This window comes from Nannospalax galili, unplaced genomic scaffold, assembly GCF_000622305.1.
Source record: "Nannospalax galili isolate Female #2095 unplaced genomic scaffold, S.galili_v1.0 scaffold344, whole genome shotgun sequence".
NCBI classification, from domain to species: domain Eukaryota; kingdom Metazoa; phylum Chordata; class Mammalia; order Rodentia; family Spalacidae; genus Nannospalax; species Nannospalax galili.
In genome coordinates, this window is record NW_008352153.1 from 416253 (window position 1) to 434985 (window position 18733).

Consider the following 18733-nt stretch of genomic DNA (forward strand, 5'->3'; position numbering starts at 1 on the left):
CTCTTTGTTGCTAGGAAGAAACAATTTTCTTGTGGTAGGTGCCATTTATTAACCTCACTGGAGAACCTTAAGATTCAGTCCTTGAACTTTTTTTTTTTTTTAATTGTGAGAATGTTTGGTTCAGTTTTAAAATGGAAACAGAAATGAAAGCAGTTTTTAAAATCAGCCATGAGTTTAAACACAATGTGGCACATTATAATACAGAAACATTTACATAACCAATTCGTATTACTATTATATAGTATTTTCAAATTTTACAAAACTTTTATGTGTATGAGAGTTTTGCCTGCAGGTGTGTCAGAGCACCATGTGTATGCAGTGCCCCTGGAGGTCAGAAGGGGGTGTCAGATCCCCTTGGAACTGAAGTTCAGGTTGGTTGTTAGTGGCCGTGTAGGTGATGAGAATAAACCCAGGTTCTCTACAGGAGCAGCCAGTGCTCTTAACTGCTGAGCCATTTCCCCATCCTCCTCAAATATTTTAAACAGCTAATCTTAACATATTAACTAAATGTAGTCCCTATTGTTCTTGACAATTGTGTGAACCAGGAATAATAAGTGATTGCCTTTTTGGTCTTGCCCTTTTGGGAGTATCAATCCTGTATGCATTGAACGCCTTTGAGTTACTCCTTATTAGGTGAATGTTACGATGTTAATGAGTTTTCAGATTATTAGGGTGTCAAATATTTGTTTTTTTTAAAATCTCCAGAATTATGATGAGTGATAGTGACAAGGTATGATTATGTGTAGTTATTTGGGCACATTTGTAGCATGTCGACCTGAAAGCTGCTGTGTTAGTGCAGTTTCTATTACACTGTGATATCCAGTTCACTTTGTTCCTCTCCTCTCCTGCAGCCTGCCCATCCTCGGTATCTGTTGAAGTAAGTGCTGATGGGGTTAATATGCTACCTTTGTCCACTCCTGTTGTCACAAGTGGTCTCACCTACATAAAAATTCAGCTTGTTAAAGCTGAGGTAGCTTCTGCCGTCTGCCTCAGACTACATCGGCCGAGAGATGCCAGCACATTAGGCCTTTCACAGATTAAATTATTGGGCCTCACTGCGTTTGGTACCACTTCTTCAGCAACAGTTAATAATCCCTTTCTTCCATCAGAAGATCAGGTTTCCAAAACCAGGTATGTTTTATTTCTTACTCTTTAGAAAAAAAGTGTTCTATGCTTGTTTTGAAATTATTTACCCTCTTACATGTTTTTCTGTTTTAGGTCTTAGGAAATGGTTTTTCCATAGGCGCTTATATAATATATAATTTTATTAGGGATAATTCAGACAAAAATTTTGTGGAAGCAGAGCAAAGAGAAATTCAAATTGAGATTTGTGAATGTTTAAATCTCTGAGTTGGCCCACAGTGTGGTTTGTGTGTTTTCGTAGTTTTCAGTTTGGGTATCATAGTGTTATAAAGGGGACTCTTTCTCTTACCTCTCACCAGGGAATGCCTGAGCCATAGAAACTTGCCATAGAAACAGTGAACTAGATGGACAGGGAAAGTCAATGCCAGTTACTAGCAGTATTGTTTCTGAATCAGACAAATGAGCCTAATGGTCCCCTCTTATCAGTATCTTCTGATAAACACTATGCTTTAACTTTTGATAGAAGAGTTTAGGATTTCATTTTTATTCTCAAAGTACCAAGACTTTACAATTTTATATATCTATCATCCTGATCCATTAGTATTATTGTATGTACATAAAAGAACAGTTTATTGCTGGCTCTTTCAATTTTTTTTTTTTGCATTTATTTATTGTGTGTCTGTGCATGTGCACCACAGTGTGTACCATGTATGGAAGTCAAAGGACAACTTGCAAGAAGTTGGTTCTTTCTTTCTACCATGTTGGTCCCCAGGATTGAACTCAGGCCTTCAGGTTTGGCAGCAAGTGCCTTTACCTGCTGATCGCAGTTCTTAAGTAATTATGTTTGTTATACCACAGGGTAAACCTAACGGTGTATTTAATTTATATTGATTCTTTAGCATTCCAGAACTATTTAAAGATAAGTTTGTCTTCTGAAATAATTTGAGCTACTTGTGTTTACCTACAAGTAATTTGGTGTTCTCTACTTCAGTATTGGATGGTTACGGTTGTTACATCATTGCCTTACTCATGTAAGTGACCTGGAAGGAATGATGGCCAGTGCAGCTGCCCCTACTGCCAATCTGCTACAGACTTGTGCTGCATTACTGATGTCACCATACTGTGGAATGCATTCGCCCAACATCGAGGTTGTGCTTGTAAAGATTGGACTACAGTCCACTAGAATTGGCCTGAAGCTTATAGACATTCTCCTGAGAAACTGTGCAGCATCAGGCAGTGATCCTACAGGTAACCATTGACTTTGGCAGAATTTTTGCATATCTACAAAATAATCATAGGTGAACTGTATAATCTTTGTGATTAACTGTTTCTAAAATTCTTAGAACTTCATTATTTTTGAAGTTTGTTTTCTCTTTTAGTTTACAAATGAGATATAATGAATAACTTAAAAACTTCAGCATACCTTTCCATTTCAGATTAGCTTAACCTTTTTATTTTTTATCGCTTGTTCAAGATTTGAATAGCCCTTTACTGTTTGGAAGACTGAATGGACTGTCCTCTGATTCTACAATAGATATTCTTTACCAACTTGGTACAACTCAAGATCCTGGAACTAAAGACAGGTATATGATGGTACTCGCAGACATGCTGTATTGAATATTGCTCATGGTATTTTACCTTAGATGGCCTCATAAAAGTTAAAACAACTGTTGTAAATCCTACATATGCTTTACATGATGGTGGACCTCTTTGAGATATTCTTCAATATTAAGCATTACTTTGTTTGTTTAGACATTGTTTTGGCTAATTTGAATTAAAGTAGAATTCTTAGCCAGTATTGCATTTCAGGAAGAGAGTACAATAAAACAAGCATATCTTTTATTTTTATTTATTTTAAAATACATTAAAAAAATTTTATGCCTATTACCTGCATGAATGTCAGTGCACTTGTGTAGTACTCGAGGTCAGAAGAGGGATTCTTTGAAACTGGACATACAGATGTTTGCTAGCTGCCAAACCTTATAAGGATGTGTCTTAGGTTAATAATTACTAATTACAAAATGTGGGAACTTCATATCCATAGTAGGTACTTCGCAGTAATGTTTTACTTACTGATCTTTTATAATTTTTACTGGCAGCCTCTCATTAGATTCTCTAACCTCTTTTTCCTGTTTTATATGAGGTGAAACAATATTATTTCTATAAATAATACCTGAATGATTTCTACATGTAGGTAATTTTTTTATTTGGTCTTTGTGAGACAGGGTCTCCCTGTAGCCCCAGCTGTCCTGGAACTCACCATGTAGACCAGGCTGGGGCCTTGAATTCACAGAGGTCTGCTTGACTCTGTCTCCCAAGTGCTGGGTTTAAAGGTGTGTGCCACCACGCCCAGCTAGGTAATTTTTATGGGTTGTCCTTTGATAGTTCTACCTCTAAAATTGGTAAGAGTTTCTTTCAACACTTGGAGATATATTTTTGTTTGAGTTTCAGCAACCATCTATCATTCTTACATTTTAATAAGACTTACTTTCTAAATCATTAACAAATTTTTTTAATTTTTGGTTTGCCTGCCATGGCACTAAATACTAAAAAGAAAATGTTACTTGCGTTCTGCTTTGTATGTCCAGGGTTGGGGAGACACATAGGTATTTCTCAGAAAGAATAATAACCAGATTTGGATATATTGATTGCAGTTTAACCCTAAGTAATATAATAATAACTTATTTTTAATGCATTTCTTCCATTTTCTGTAATTCAGAATTTAAAAAATGTTGTTGACAAAGTAATTTTATTTTATATTTAATTAATTAATTAATTAATTAATTAATTAATTTTTGGTCTTTTTGAGACAGGGTATCCCTGTAGCCCCAGCTGTCCTGGATTCGTTATGGAGAGATCCGCCTGTCTTTGCCTCCCAAGTGCTGGGATTAAAGGCATGTGCCACCACGCTCTGCTTAGCCTCTTATCTTTAGAACATAAAATAGTTTAATTTTTTTTCCATTAATGTTTTCACTTTGTAAAATCATATAGTAACTGGGTTACATCTAAAAATTACATTTGAGTAGTTTTTGACCAATTAAAAACATTGTTCTAGTTAGGAATCATAATGGTTATTAGAATCAAAATAGGTTTAAAAAAATGAATGTTGGGGCTGGAGAGATGGCTCAGTGGTTAAGAGCCCTGACTGCTCTTGCAGAGGACCTGGGTTCGATTTCCAGAGCTCATATGGTGGCTGTGAACCGTCGTTAACTCCAGTTCCAGGGGAATCTGAAGCCCTCTTCTGACCTCCGTGTCACTCACATACACGCAGGCAATACACTCATACACATAAAATAAAAATAATAAAATATTTTTTTTTAAAAATGAGTGTTAATTATTATTTCCAGCCAGGCATGGTGACATGGTGCTTTTAATCCTAGCACTTAGGAGGCAGAAGCAGGCAAGTCTCTGAGTTCAAGACCAGCCAGGACTACACAGTGAATCTCTGTCTCAAAAAAAAAGTTACAGGAGTAGTTAGCTTTAAATCCCTTCCTCTTTCTTTCTCTCTCTCTCTCTCTCTCTCTCTCTCTCTCTCTCTCTCTCTCTCTTTCTTTCTTTCTTTCTTTCTTTCTTCCTTTCTTTTTCTCTTTTTTTCTTTCTGAGACAGTCCCTGTAGCTCCAGCTGGGCTGGAACTCCTTATGTAGACCAGGCTGGCCTTGAAATCTGCATGCCTCTGCCTCCTAAATGTTGGAAATAAAGGCATGCACCACCATGACCAGCTTATTCTTTTCATTCTTAAAAAAATTTCTCCCCTTTGGGTTTTTTGAGACAGAGTCTCCCTGTAACCACAACTGGCCTAGAACTCACTATGTGTAGACCAGGCTGGCCTCAATCTCACAGAGATCTGCGTACTTCAGCCTCCTGAAGTGCTAGGATTAAACAAGTGCGCCACTGTGCTTGGCTCAGATTCTTTAATTTTTAATTTTTATTTTTATTTTATGCGTATGCATGTATTGCCTGCGTGTAGGTAAGTGCATTCATGTTGTGCAATGCCCACGGAGGACAGAAGAGGCTGTAGGATCCCGTGGAACTGGAGTTATGGACAGTTGTTAGCTGCCATGTGGGTGCTGGGATTCAAACCCAGGTCTTCTTCAAGAACAACCAGTGTTCTTAGCCGCTGAGCCATCTCTCCAGCCCCAAGATTCTTAAATATTTAAAATTTATTTTTTTATGAGTAAAATTAATTTTTTTTGCATAATGCTTTTTAAAACATGAATACTTAGAAGTGACACTAATGAATAGACTCTTGGATTCTATGTGTAAAGAAAATATTTTTCTCTAAATTCTCCATCTTTTTCTCTGAATTGCCTTTATTTCGTATCATATAAAATTGAAAATTTAGAAGTCTGATCTCCCAGTTCTATAGTGTTCAAGAGGGCTGGGAATTGAGAGAATGAGAAATGTTAAGCAGTATTATATGCCTTATATTGTCGTTTCTTTTAATCTGAAGAAAAAAATGGGGTATTTCAAACTAGAAATTTGAAAGGAAGCCTACCAAATAAATACTTGGTATTTAAGACTTTGATAGTACATCTCATTCCATTTTCCTATTTTTATCACCTGTAGAGCATTGTTTACTTAACAGTCTTTCGCTCTTAGGTAGTGATCCAATGAATATTTCTGATCCCTAGCTTCTGGGAGTTGAGAGTAGGTCGATGCTTGAAAAGGTATAGTTTATAGATATTTTCTGCAGTGAGAACGAGAGTGGATGGCTGCTACTTGTATTTACTATTTGGGTCCAGGGAGATATGTGGTACGAAGAATTAGTCCCATATCACCACTTTCAGACGTATAGAATTACTGTACTGTGAGAAAAAATTTAGAGGAATTTGTTGTATACTTCATAATTCCGAATATCTGTGTATTTTAAGTTAGGTAAAATCCAATCACTACTTAAGTACTGAGTTATAACGTATCTCAAATCATCTTATCCAATTAAATTGGTATGATTATTGGAAAACTAGAGCTGTCATTTTGCTTATTTTAGACTAAACTGATCAAGAACAAACTAGTAGAGCATTACCATAAATATAGTCCGTGCAAAGATGGTATTTGTATTGAATGTCAGGTACGACATTATTGGAATTTATTTTCTTCTTTTAAGAATTCAGGCCTTGCTCAAATGGGTCAGTGATTCTGCAAAAGTGGCTGCTCTGAAGAGAAGTGGCAGGATGAACTACATGTGCCCAAACTCTTCAGCAATAGAGTATGGTCTTCTTATGCCGTCCCCTTCTCATTTGCACTGTGTCGCAGCAATTCTGTGGCACAGTTACGAACTGCTTGTCGAGTATGATTTACCAGCACTGCTGGACCAAGAGCTCTTTGAGTAAGTACAGTTGTGAAATCCTACCCCATTCTTTTTTGTTTTTTTTTCCTTTGTTTTTGAGACAGGGTCTCCCTGTAGCCCCAGGTGACCTGGAATTCACTATGTAGAACTCACAGAGATCTGCTTGCCTCTGCCTCCCAAGTGCTGGGATTAAAGGCATGTGCCACTACACCTGGCCCTACCCCATTCATTTATTGGTAGTTTACTGTAGGTTTTCACGTTTTAGGCAGAATTTTTTATATCTGTATTGATGATAATATTTTGAAAATAAATACAGGAGTTATTTTGAAATGTCAGTTTCATTTTTTTTTCCATGCTGATGATTAAGCCCCCATGCACTTGGGCTTGCCAGGCATGCACTCTACATCTATGTGACATGCCTAACTTTCTTGTTTTAAGATTTATCTTCAAGTATGTTGCCTTCTTTTCTTACTTTGAATCAGGAATATTTGTGTCGGTGTTCCTACAGTGCTGTAGGTATGTTACTCTCGCAAATTTTCCTATCAGATACTTTTTTCTTTAATGTGCAGCTGTGAAAGAAAATGTAGCTGGAAAATTTGAAATTGGCCAGGCATAGTGATGCAATGCCTTTAATCCCAGGAGGCAGAGGCAAGTGGATCTCTGAGTTCAAGGCCATCCAAGGCTGAGTTTGAGACTGTTTCAAAAATAAAAATTCAGAACTTTGAAATCTCAAGCAAACTTGTTTTTGTTAGCATATTTCATTTACTATAGGAATATTTCAAAGAATGAATACTTTTCTAAAAACTGCTGTGCTTTTAATGTGGTATCTTTTATTTCCCAGGTTGCTTTTTAATTGGTCCATGTCTCTTCCGTGCAACATGGTTTTGAAGAAAGCTGTTGACAGTCTGCTTTGCTCAATGTGCCATATACACCCAAATTATTTTTCCTTGCTCATGGGATGGATGGGAATTTCTCCTCCTCCAATGCAGTGCCATCATAGACTGTCGATGACAGATGATAGCAAAAAGCAGGATCTTAGTTCTTCATTAACAGATGACTCCAAAAATGCACAAGCACCTCTTACACTCACTGAATCACATTTGGCAACCCTTGCCTCATCTTCTCAGTCCCCAGAAGCTATCAAACAGTTACTAGACTCAGGGTTGCCCTCCCTGCTTGTGAGGAGTCTGGCTAGTTTTTGCTTTAACCACATTTCCTACTCAGAAAGTATTGCTCAGTCCATAGATAATTCACAGGACAAACTTAGGCGGCATCATGTTCCACAGCATTGTAGTAAGATGCCTATCACAGCGGACCTGGTTGCTCCTGTTCTTAGATTTTTGACAGAAGTTGGCAATAGCCATATTATGAAAGACTGGCTTGGTGGTTCTGAAGTCAATCCACTGTGGACAGCCCTTCTGTTTTTATTATGCCACTCTGGGTCCACTTCTGGGGGACATAATTTAGGTGCACAGCAGACCAGTGCAAGAGCAGCTTCTCATTCTTCAGCTACTACTCCAGCATTGACTACTCAACAGCGGACTGCCGTTGAGAATGCAGCTGTTGCCTTCTTTCTGCAGTGTATTTCATGCCACCCTAATAACCAAAAGTTGATGGCACAGGTAAGAGAACAAAACTGTCTGAGTTTAGGCAGTATCTGGTTAGTATGATAGTATACTCCTTTTGGAATTAGGTAAGCAAGGGCCATGTGATGATAAGGTTTGGATTAAGTACACATAAGAACCTGAATCTAAACCACAATTGAAGTAATATGTCTTCCCTCTCTCCTTGAAATATATGGTCTTATAAATAGTTACTTTTTAGAGTCAGGTGATTAGGAATTTTATGAGCACTATAGCTATAGCTCATACACCCTTTCAGAATTCCCCTAGTTATAAAACAAGGCTAAAAAAACAGTATTGTTACTGTTAGAACTGGATTGACTACTTAACAGTGCCCACTGTATACCATGAGTTGTATTTAGGTATTACATTTTGGCATCACCAGACTGCTGTAGCTGTTGGTTTACCTCTCATTACACGGTACTAGAGTAGGCTTCAGAAGAGAGGCTCTGGATATCCCAGACAATTTATTATCATCTGTTTCTTGCTAAGACTTTTTTTTATAGTTCTAATACACTTTTTAAAAGTAGTTTTTTTAGCCAGGCATGGTGGTGCACGCCTTTAATCCCAGCACTTGGGAGGCAGAGGCAGGTGGATTTCTGTGAGTTCAAGGCCAGCCTGGTCTACATAGTGCGTTCCAGGACAGCTGGGGATACAGGGAGACCCTGTCTCAAAAAGAACAACAACAAAAAAAAGTAGTTTCTATTACATTGTAACCATATTTATGTTAATAAAAATTAGTTCTGCTAGGTCTGGCCCATAAGTGAAAACTCAAGCTGCGTATGGTGCTGCACACCTTTAGTCCCAGCACTTGGGAGCCAGAGGCAGGCGGAACTCTGTGAGTTCAAGGCCAGCTGGGGCTACAGGGAGACCTTGTTTCCCAAAAGAACAAAACAAACCTAAGTGAAAACTCTATACTGGTAATTTCTCTTACCCACAGAGGAATGTTTCTTATACTTAACACTGGTTATTGGCTTGCTGACTTGATATATTAAAGTATATTTGTTAATCCACATTTTTAATTCCCTGTTCATTCCTTGAAATAAAAAATTGTATATTTTGCATTTAACTTTTCTATCTCTTGCCTTGCCAGGTTCTCTGTGAACTATTTCAGACCGCTCCTCAAAGAGGTAGCCTTCCAACATCTGGGAATATTTCAGGGTTTGTACGAAGACTGTTTTTACAGTTGATGCTGGAAGATGAGAAGGTGACCATGTTTCTTCAGTCTCCTTGTCCAGTGAGTAATCATAATTAGTACGTCAGTGTATTACATAGTTTTCCTTGAGAACTTGCAATTATTTCTCTTCGTCTTATTTCAATGTAGCAAACTAAAACTAGAATAATTTTTTATATTTAATGATGAAACTTGAATGTCACTTTGGATAAGTTACTGCAACACTGCGCTTTGGATAACATCACAGTACTGTATTTTGAATAGTGTGATTTGATTTAGGGAAACAATTACAGAATATTTAATACAGCACTACTCATTAAGAAAATTTCCAATAATTCCTATGTGAAGTATGCCACGTGTACAAAAACGTAAAAATAAGCTACTTTGTGTTTTGTTGGACAATTTATTTTTATATTTGAAATTGACTCATAATGGATATGTACTCAAAAACTAACTTCTTAATTTTTTTTTAATTTTGCATTTTTTTTTTCAGCTGTACAAAGGTAGAATTAATGCCACTAGCCACGTCATCCAGCACCCCATGTATGGAGCAGGCCATAAGTTTCGCACTCTGCATTTGCCAGTGTCAACAACACTGTCTGATGTTCTGGATAGAGTTTCAGGCAAGTTGCATTTAAGTGTTGATTTTTCTTTGTTACATTTGTATGAGATTTTACTAATTTAAAATTTTTAGTTTACTGCTTCTACCCCTTTAGAAACTAATAACTAGAAAAATCTAAAGATCTTCATAGTTTGAGGAGGTCTAAGATGCCAGTGAAGTAAACAGGAATGTCTGCGACCTTTAGGCACTAGAGGTTTTCTACCTGTGATATAAATTATGTGTGTAATGACAAGACACTGGCTGGAAATGCAAATAATCTACTGGAAACTACTGGTGCAGTTTCCCATAGATATTCATCCAGCCACTGTATAGTAGTTGAATTACCAAGTATCGGTGGCTGGCTTCTAACTGACTATCGTTTTCTGAATATAGAGGTAAAATTAGTGATAAGAATAAAAAGGAAAAGAGTAGAATTAACTGGTTACCTGTTGTCAGTGAAGAAAGCAGAGCAAACTTTTTCCTCCAAGGTTTCTTGTTTATGTTACAGGATGGTGCTTTTAAACAACATGACAGTATTTTAAAGAAAAAGCTGTTTTTAATGGCTACTTGAGCAACAACTTTAGATAATTCAGGTTTACTGCCTGTATCTGGTTTTTGACTTGAATATTAAGTACCTTGTAATTTTCTTCATGTTCTGCCCCCAACTGGGATTCAAACCTACTAAGCATACTAGTTGTACTAACAGTCACTAGACAGTGCATGCTGGTCAAGCCTTCCACACGAGCCAGCATTTCTTTGTGTGGAGTGCTGACTGGAGGTCAGAAGACCAGTGTCAGATCCCCTGAAACTGGAGTTAGATATTTTTCTATTCTAGTGATTCCCCCCCCACACACACACACATAAAATTACATTACATGGAATAGTTAAAAAGCTTTTATAAGTTGGGTTGGAGCTGACTTTCAAACATTGATGATGGAAATTTTCTGTAAACCTCTGTTGTCTAGTTATTGAGCACATGTAGAGTACTAGTGAGACTTTCAGAATCTCTAATTTTAATAAATTTAAGTACTGTATTAAAACTGAACTTTATTTTATTTATTTATTTATTTATTTTTGTTGATATAGTATCCTACAAAACCTTCTGAAATAGTGTTGCTTCCTTTCTTAATGATTTAGGAAAGCATTGTATTTTAGACACTCTTTTCTTACAGATACTCCAAGTATCACAGCCAAACTAATTAGTGAACAAAAAGATGATAAAGAAAAGAAGAACCATGAAGAGAAAGAAAAAGTTAAGGCAGAAAATGGATTTCAGGATAATTACAGTGTTGTTGTTGCTTCTGGTATGCTTTCTACTTATCCTTATTTTATGTTTCAGTAAAATACAACAGCTTATATTTATAGAAACACCATGTAGTAAAATAAATATACTGATTGAAAAGATTGACATATTATGTTTTAATGCTAGATTTTAAAATATTGCACTAGAAATCTGTGACTGTCAGTGGAAATGCTTAGCCTTTGAATACCCAAAGTTTACTGTACTTCATCAATATTGAATATGTGAATAGCCTAGATATTTAATTTTGATTTGATAGCATACCCTTACCCTTACTTTAATTATTAGGAATGTTTGTGTAAAGTTTTTCTTTAGAAACATAATAAAACAAAAATAATGTTTTGTGGATTTCCAGTCTGTTTATTATAAAAAATTGAATATTAAAGATGGCTTAAAAATTACTTTCTAGTATTGCATTTAGAGAAAAGAAAAATATCAAGAATAAGTGATGTTTGGGGGCTGGAGAGATGGCTCAGTGGTTAAGAACACTGGTTGTTCTTGCAGAGGACCTGGATTCGAATCCCAGCACCCACATGGCAGCTAACAACTGTCCATAACTCCAGTTCCAGGGGATCCAACAACCTCTTCTGTCTTCCATGGGCATTGTATGACACTGGTGCACTTACCTACATGCAGGCAATACACACATACACATAAAAATAGTAAAGAAAATATTTTGTAAAAGAACACATGATGTTTGGGGGATTATTTTTTAACAGAATTGAGAGGTGCTTTTAATTGAAATGAGAGGCTCCACATTAAAACCAATGTGATGACAAAGAATAATCATAGCAATGTTTTAATTTTTTTGGCAATTGTAGATTGAAATCCAGCTGTTTATGGTCTGTCATGAAGGACAGTAGAATTGGGAGATTAGATACTAGATTAAAGAAATGCTTTATTTTCGTTTTAGTTGGGAATGCATATTTTGTTAAAATACTTTAGAAACACATTTTTGCTTTATATTAATGAGTTGAGCACAAAATAACTACTTCTTTTCTTAAGGACTGAAATCGCAGTCTAAGCGAGCTGTGTCAGCTACCCCACCTCGCCCACCATCCAGGAGGGGAAGGACAATGCCTGATAAAATGGGAAGTACCTCCTCAAGTGCAGAGGCTGCCAACAAGATAATCACCGTCCCAGTGTTTCATCTGTTTCACAAACTCTTGGCAGGTAATATTCATGATGAGTAAACATCAAAGAAAATTCTGAGAATCTTTTTTTTTTTTTTTTTTTTTTTGGTATTTTTGAGACAGGGTCTCCCTGTAGCCCCAGCTGGCCTGGAACTCATTATATAGACCAGGCTGACCTTGAACTCACAGAGTTCTACGAGCCTCTGCCTCCCTAGTGCTGGAATTAAAGGCCTGCGCCATCACACCTGGCATAGAAAATTCTGAGAATCTTAAAACTGCATAAACCATGTGTTTGACCAGTTGCTTTGGATGAGGTAAATAAGGTATTGAGTCTTTTCCACACTTTGAAATAGAAATAAGTACACAAAATGTCCGTTCTATTGTTGTTAAGTTACTCCTTTCTACTTTAATGGCTTCTAACTTCTTCTCTTAAAATAACACGGAAAGTGAGTCATAGGAGAAGTAACCCCAGACAAATTTTGTGGGTATACTTCTAGCTGTGGACTCTGAGCTAGATTGTTGCTAGTGAATATATTCTTCCCAGCTAAAGTTCTTTAACCAGTGCTTTTCATTGGATAAGGTGATACTTCTGTGCTGTGTCATGATCTTACTGCCAGCTAACTTGGAATGATCTCCTTTCTCAGCTTTACATCCTGAGTTTATAGCAGAAGTCAAAACTGACTGTTGTAAATAGTTCTATTGCAATACTACTTTGTCCACTTACTAATGTAGCAGCCTTTGCAAGAGGTGCTGCTTTCAACTATATGAGTCCCCATATCTTAAAATATTTATCATGTTGGGCATGGTGGCATGCGCCTTTAGTCCCAGCACTCGGGAAGCAGAGGCAGGCAGATCTCTGTGAGTTGAAGGCCACCCTGGTCTACATAATGAGTTCCAGGACAGCTGGGGCTACAGGGAGACCCTACCTCAAAAAGACAAAAAATAATAAATAAATAAATAGATAGATAGATAGATAGATAGATAGATGGATGGATGGATAGATAGATAGATAAAATATTTGTCATCTAACCCTTTGTGAAGATGTTTGCAAGGGTTAGAATTTTAGAGTATCTGTTCTTTCATTTCTGTTTTGACCATGGTATTCTACTTACACACTTTCTTCAGACATTATATACACATATGTTGGAAACAATTCAGTTTTGGGAGATTTCTCCATGGGTAATTTCAAATTGTTTTGAAATTGGTATATGGATCAAACACCTGTGATTGAGTAAAAGTAGTAAGTAAGCATTTAAGAATGTCAAACCAAATAAAGATGTCTCCCTCTTTGGATTCTGTTTTAACCTATGTCGTTTTTAGGTCAGCCATTGCCAGCTGAAATGACGCTTGCCCAGCTTTTAACTCTACTCTATGACCGAAAACTCCCTCAAGGTTACCGTTCAATAGATCTTACTGTAAAATTGGGATCAAAAGTTATCACAGACCCAAGTCTCTCAAAAACAGATTCTTTTAAAAGACTGCACCCTGAAAAAGGTATGTATATGATACTACTTTAAAACTTGCAGTTGGGGGGTGCTGGAGAGATGGCTCAGTGATTAAGAGCACTGACTGCTCTTGCAGAGGACCCGGGTTCAATTCCCAGCACCCACATGGTGGCTATGAACCATCCTTAACTCCACTTCCGGGGGAATCCGAAGCCCTTGTCTGACCTCTGCAGCATTGCACGACATGGGTGAACTCACATATATGCAGGCAATACACTTGTACACATAAAATAAAAATAATAAAACATTAAGAAAAAAAAGTTGCAGTTAGGATCGGAGAGATGGCTCAGCCCCTAAGAGCACTTACTACTCTTGCAGAGGACCTGGATTTGGTTTTTGGCACTAACATGGCAGCTCACAACTATCTGAAACACCACTTCCAGGGATCTGATGCCCACTTTTAACTTACTCAGGTGCTACACACACACCTCTTGTTCCTACATACATGCAGGCAAAGCATTCATACACATGAAGTCTAAAAAAATTTAATCCATTTTTTTAAAATAAAAAACTACCTTAAAAATAGGGGGCTGGAGATACGGCTCAGTGATTAAAAACACTGACTGTTCTTGCAGAATACCCAGGATCAAATCCCAGCACCCACATGGCAGCTAATAACCATCCGTAACTCCAGTTCCAGGGGATCTGATGGCCTCTTCTGTCCTCCGCAGGCATTGCACGACATGGTTACACTTACCTACATACAGGCAATACACTCATAAAATAAAAATAATTAGTAAAACATTTTTTAAAACCACCTTAAAAATAAAAGAAACTTACACTCCTAAGTTGGCAAATAGATGAGTAAAGTACTTGCTGTGCAGGCAGGAATACCTGAGTTTGATCATGAGCACCCACATGAAGAAAGTTGGATATGTTGGTTCATGTTTGTAATGCCAGCATTGCTAGGTGAAGACTGGTATCCTTGACACTTATTAGCCAGCCAACCCAGCCTAATCAGTAAGCCCCAGGTCAAAGGAAAACTTTGTCTCAAAAATTTTAAGATGTATGGCTCCTGAAGATTGACACCCAAAATTGACCTCTGGCCTTCACCTGCATGCACATGTGTGTACACACAACAGAACAACTTTTTCATCTGTCTATCAAAGACAGTACTTTCTGTCATTGAGCCAGTGGATTAATTGATCTGTTTTTTTCATTACATCAAGTATTATTTTGTCACTGACATTTTGTGAGTATTGAACATTAACTTTTTTAATTTGGAAATTGAGTTAACTTCACTTAGTATCCATCACTTTCCAGATGGGCATATATGGTTTCATTTCTCACATTTTTGTAGAATTATGTAATTGATCATTTTATTGTCAGAGGTCATAACTCTTAGTTTCACTTACTGATAATTTTTATTGAAGTATTTGTAATGCTCATTAAGATTTTTGTTTATTTTTTATTGAATTTTTGTGTATTTCCTACATAAAATCATCTTTATACCCCCTTCCCCTTTGACACTCTCCCATACCCTGCCCCCCAGAGTTCATACATTCTGTTCTTTGTATTAAGACCTATTATGTAAAGTTAGTGTCCCAAGATGTCCCTCAATGCAAGTTCATCCAACAGGGTTTAGTCAGTCTCTCCCTTCAGGAAGATCAGTTCTTCCTCACCCAGCAGTAATCAACTGCCAATAATTCTTCAGCTGAGATTGGGGATTGCTGTTCATTTCCACAGTTCTGTGCTGGGTTTTTGTCTGCCTAAGCTTGCGTGGGTCTTGTGCATACTGACACCATTGCTGTAGGTTTGTTTGAGAAGTGTCCCAGGTGCCTCAAGGACTCTTTCCGTTTGGTCATGCACCTCCTCCCTGGCTCTTAAAATCTTTCCACCCCTTATTCTGCAATGGTCCCTGAGCCCTGCGTGGATGGACCTCAATATAGGAGTCCTGTCCAAGGACCCACATTCTACAGACTCTTAGTCTCTGTGTTTTGGTCATTTGTGGCCTTTTGTGTTCCTGGCCCTCTGTTAAATGAGGGAGCTTCATGTAACTGAAAGATGCATTAGTATTCTCTTCAACCCTTGTTGAGTCTTAGGTGTAGAGGTTGCTTCCTAGATGTGGCACTTAAACTTGGGCAATTCACATATAATCTCTGTGTGTGACCAGTTGTGGAACTCTGTAATTATCCCTGTCTCTTGAAAAGAAGCTTTTTTGATGGGTGGTGACTGGGATATTTGTCTATAAATTTAAGGGTCCACATTTTGCACAAAGTAAGAAATTATATTTGTCTATGAGATATAAGAGCTTTGGGGTTTACTCTAAGATCTATGACCTCACCAACTATGTATATTTGGCTAGGTTTACAGTAACCAGACATGAGTTTCCTCCCATTGAGTGGGCTTTAAGTCCAATTAGGTAACTGGTGATTACCCTCAAGGCTCATTAAGATTTTACTATAGCTATAATTGGGATCATACATTTTGTGTCTTTATGTTTTACTTACATAGTCCATTAAGTATTTTAAAATGTACGTGCTTGAAATTTACTCCTTTATGTATGAATAGAGCAAAATTTATGTTACCAAAAGAGTTAAAATGTTCTAATTGCTTCTGATTTTTCACTGCCTACATGCTGTATATTTATACATTTATTAAATAATGACTTTCACAGTGTGAGTATTGTATCATTTAAACTTTGGATCTTTCTCATGATTAAAGTTCAAATCTTGCTGGGTATGGTGGCGCACACCCATCACTCAGGTGGATCTCTGTTGAGTTCAAGGCCAATCTGGTCTACATCGTGAGTTCCAGGCCAACTAGGGCTCCAGGGAGACCCTGTCTCAAAAGGACCAAAAAATAAAGTTTCAAGCCTTAGTTACTGGCCGTTTGTATTCTTTAATGGTGTTGCTGTTTTCTTATATCAAACTTGGAGCAGAATCATTTGTCCTGCTCCTCCATCGCCTTAATTTTACAAGGTCTAGTTATTGATTGAACATAGAACCTCTTGGTTTTCTTAGTAATTCAAAGGTAAATCAACATGTTATAATTTTTGGTTTCCAGGAGGTCATTCTCATCATTCACTTTTCCTAATCGTATAAAGTATGCTTTATGTACATTATATGCTAATAGTCTTTTGGGTAGCTTTTGAAAAACAATATATCTTAGAACTCTGTCCTATAGGACAGTATGTTTCAAATGCCTGTGTACCTACAAATCACCTACAGAATCAGGTTAAAATGCAGATTGTTTTCATTTAGTAGTTTTGAGGCAGGGCTTACTGCATATATGCTCTTAGGTATTTCTGCATTGCATGATTAAGAGATTGCAAAAGGCACTGTCAGAGCCTATTTAAAGGTCATGATAGTGTCTGACCTTAATACAATAGTACCTAGATACTGATGGTATTTAAGCTTTTTTGTTGTTTTGTCTTATGTGTGTTTGTGTGTGTATAAACACGTGTGCATGTGCCATAGCACTCATGGAGGTCAAAGGGCAAAATTTGGAAACCAGTTCTGTTCCTTCCACTATGGGTTCCCAGGTTATCATCAGACTTGTACATACAGCAAGTGGTTTTACCTGTTAATCCATCTTGCAACCTCTGTTCTTTTGTTTTGTACAGAGACGGCCTCAGTATCTGCTTTTATTTTTATTTTTCTTTTGGTCTTTTTGAGACGGTCTCACCGTAGCTATTCCCAGCTGGCCTGGAGCTCACTATATAGACCAGGCTGGCCTTGAACTCACAGAGATCTGCCTGCCTCTGCCTCCCAAGTGCTGGGATTAAAGGCATGCACCATCATGCACGGTATAGTATCTGCTTTTATATAGGAATGAGAATAATGAACATCGATTATTTCTTACATATTGAGTTTTTGCATAATTTATTGTGCAGATCATGGAGAGTTGATCAGTAGCTGTCCAGAAGATGAGGCTCTCACTCCAAGTGATGAGTGTATGGATGGAGTATTGGATGAATCTTTACTTGAAACCTGTCCAATTCAGTCACCATTACAAGTTTTTGCAGGAATGGGTGGACTGGCTCTTATTGCAGAAAGACTGCCCATGCTCTATCCTGAAGTAATTCAGCAGGTAAGCTAAGATTCCTACTGTACCGTATTGCATAGTGAGGCTCTTTGTTCTTTAACTTACTTGCATTAACCTTTCAAGAATATTCCTGGCCCAACAATCTTAGAGCATTGGATAAGTCACAGGTTAGCTCAGGCAGAATTTCATGAGGGTTAGCTGATGATGAAGAATGTCATTTCAGTGTGTCCTTCATCTTGGTGTGATGGTTATTACATTTACATTCTCATTTCTGTATGTCATTTAGATAATGGAATTAATTTTGGTTATTATACTACTGATAATATACTAGTAGTATATTACTATACAACTACTCAGCCTTTTACTTAGCATCTGCTCCTCTCTTAGGTGCCATTTCCAGTTTAGATCATTTAGTTTAGCCTGGATCAATGTTCTTTATTGCTACTGTCTTTGATGTATGTGCTTTCCGTGCTCTTTTATTGTTCAGCAGTTACACCATTTGTCCTAGTAATGTTCTTTACATACAAAAGGGAAAAATCATGTGGGCATTGCAGCACACACTTGTAATATTGGGGCTTGGGAGGCTGAGGCAGAATTGCCAGTTTGAGGCCAGCCTGGACTACATAGCAAGACCTTATCTCACTAAAAAAATGGACACATTTTCCTTTTTCCTGTTTTATATGAAGGCCTAGGATCCAGATTAGGAATGTTTTTTGCATTTTGTTGTCTTATCTCTGTAGTTACCTTTATAACAGTGCTTTTGTCTTTTATGGCCTTAATGTTTTAAAGGTATAAGGATGCAGAAGACTGCTGAACGGGGTTCTAGTTGCCAGATAGGATTCACGTACTCATCAAAACAAATGAAGTAGCAGAGTATAATAAACTATAGAATAAAATTGGAATCCATACTGATGTTTTCCTTACAGCTCAGTGCAAGATAATGTTATAGCAATGACAAAACTGCAAGGTCAGCCCTGGGTAGCACTGTCATTAATTCAAGGAAGAGTTCTTAAAATGCTGGCACAGGGTTAGAAAAATAG

The 18733-nt window shown here is 37.4% G+C and overlaps 1 protein-coding gene across 11 annotated transcripts in view; it reads left to right on the forward strand.

The window, feature by feature from the left end:
- Nucleotides 1-18733, forward strand: part of Birc6 (baculoviral IAP repeat containing 6) — a 218539-nt gene that overhangs the window by 138706 nt on the left and 61100 nt on the right. For all 11 annotated transcript variants that reach the window (XR_003846397.1, XM_029554048.1, XM_029554054.1 and 8 more), the window contains 11 exons: nucleotides 852-1131; nucleotides 2075-2331; nucleotides 2558-2666; nucleotides 6189-6410; nucleotides 7213-7993; nucleotides 9087-9230; nucleotides 9661-9790; nucleotides 10941-11072; nucleotides 12074-12241; nucleotides 13522-13695; nucleotides 17542-17738. Coding sequence is in view for 10 of the 11 variants with exons in the window: in XM_029554048.1 (XP_029409908.1) it covers nucleotides 852-1131; nucleotides 2075-2331; nucleotides 2558-2666; nucleotides 6189-6410; nucleotides 7213-7993; nucleotides 9087-9230; nucleotides 9661-9790; nucleotides 10941-11072; nucleotides 12074-12241; nucleotides 13522-13695; nucleotides 17542-17738 (2594 nt within the window). In the remaining variant the exon portion in view is untranslated. The remainder of the gene's footprint in view (nucleotides 1-851; nucleotides 1132-2074; nucleotides 2332-2557; nucleotides 2667-6188; nucleotides 6411-7212; nucleotides 7994-9086; nucleotides 9231-9660; nucleotides 9791-10940; nucleotides 11073-12073; nucleotides 12242-13521; nucleotides 13696-17541; nucleotides 17739-18733) is intronic.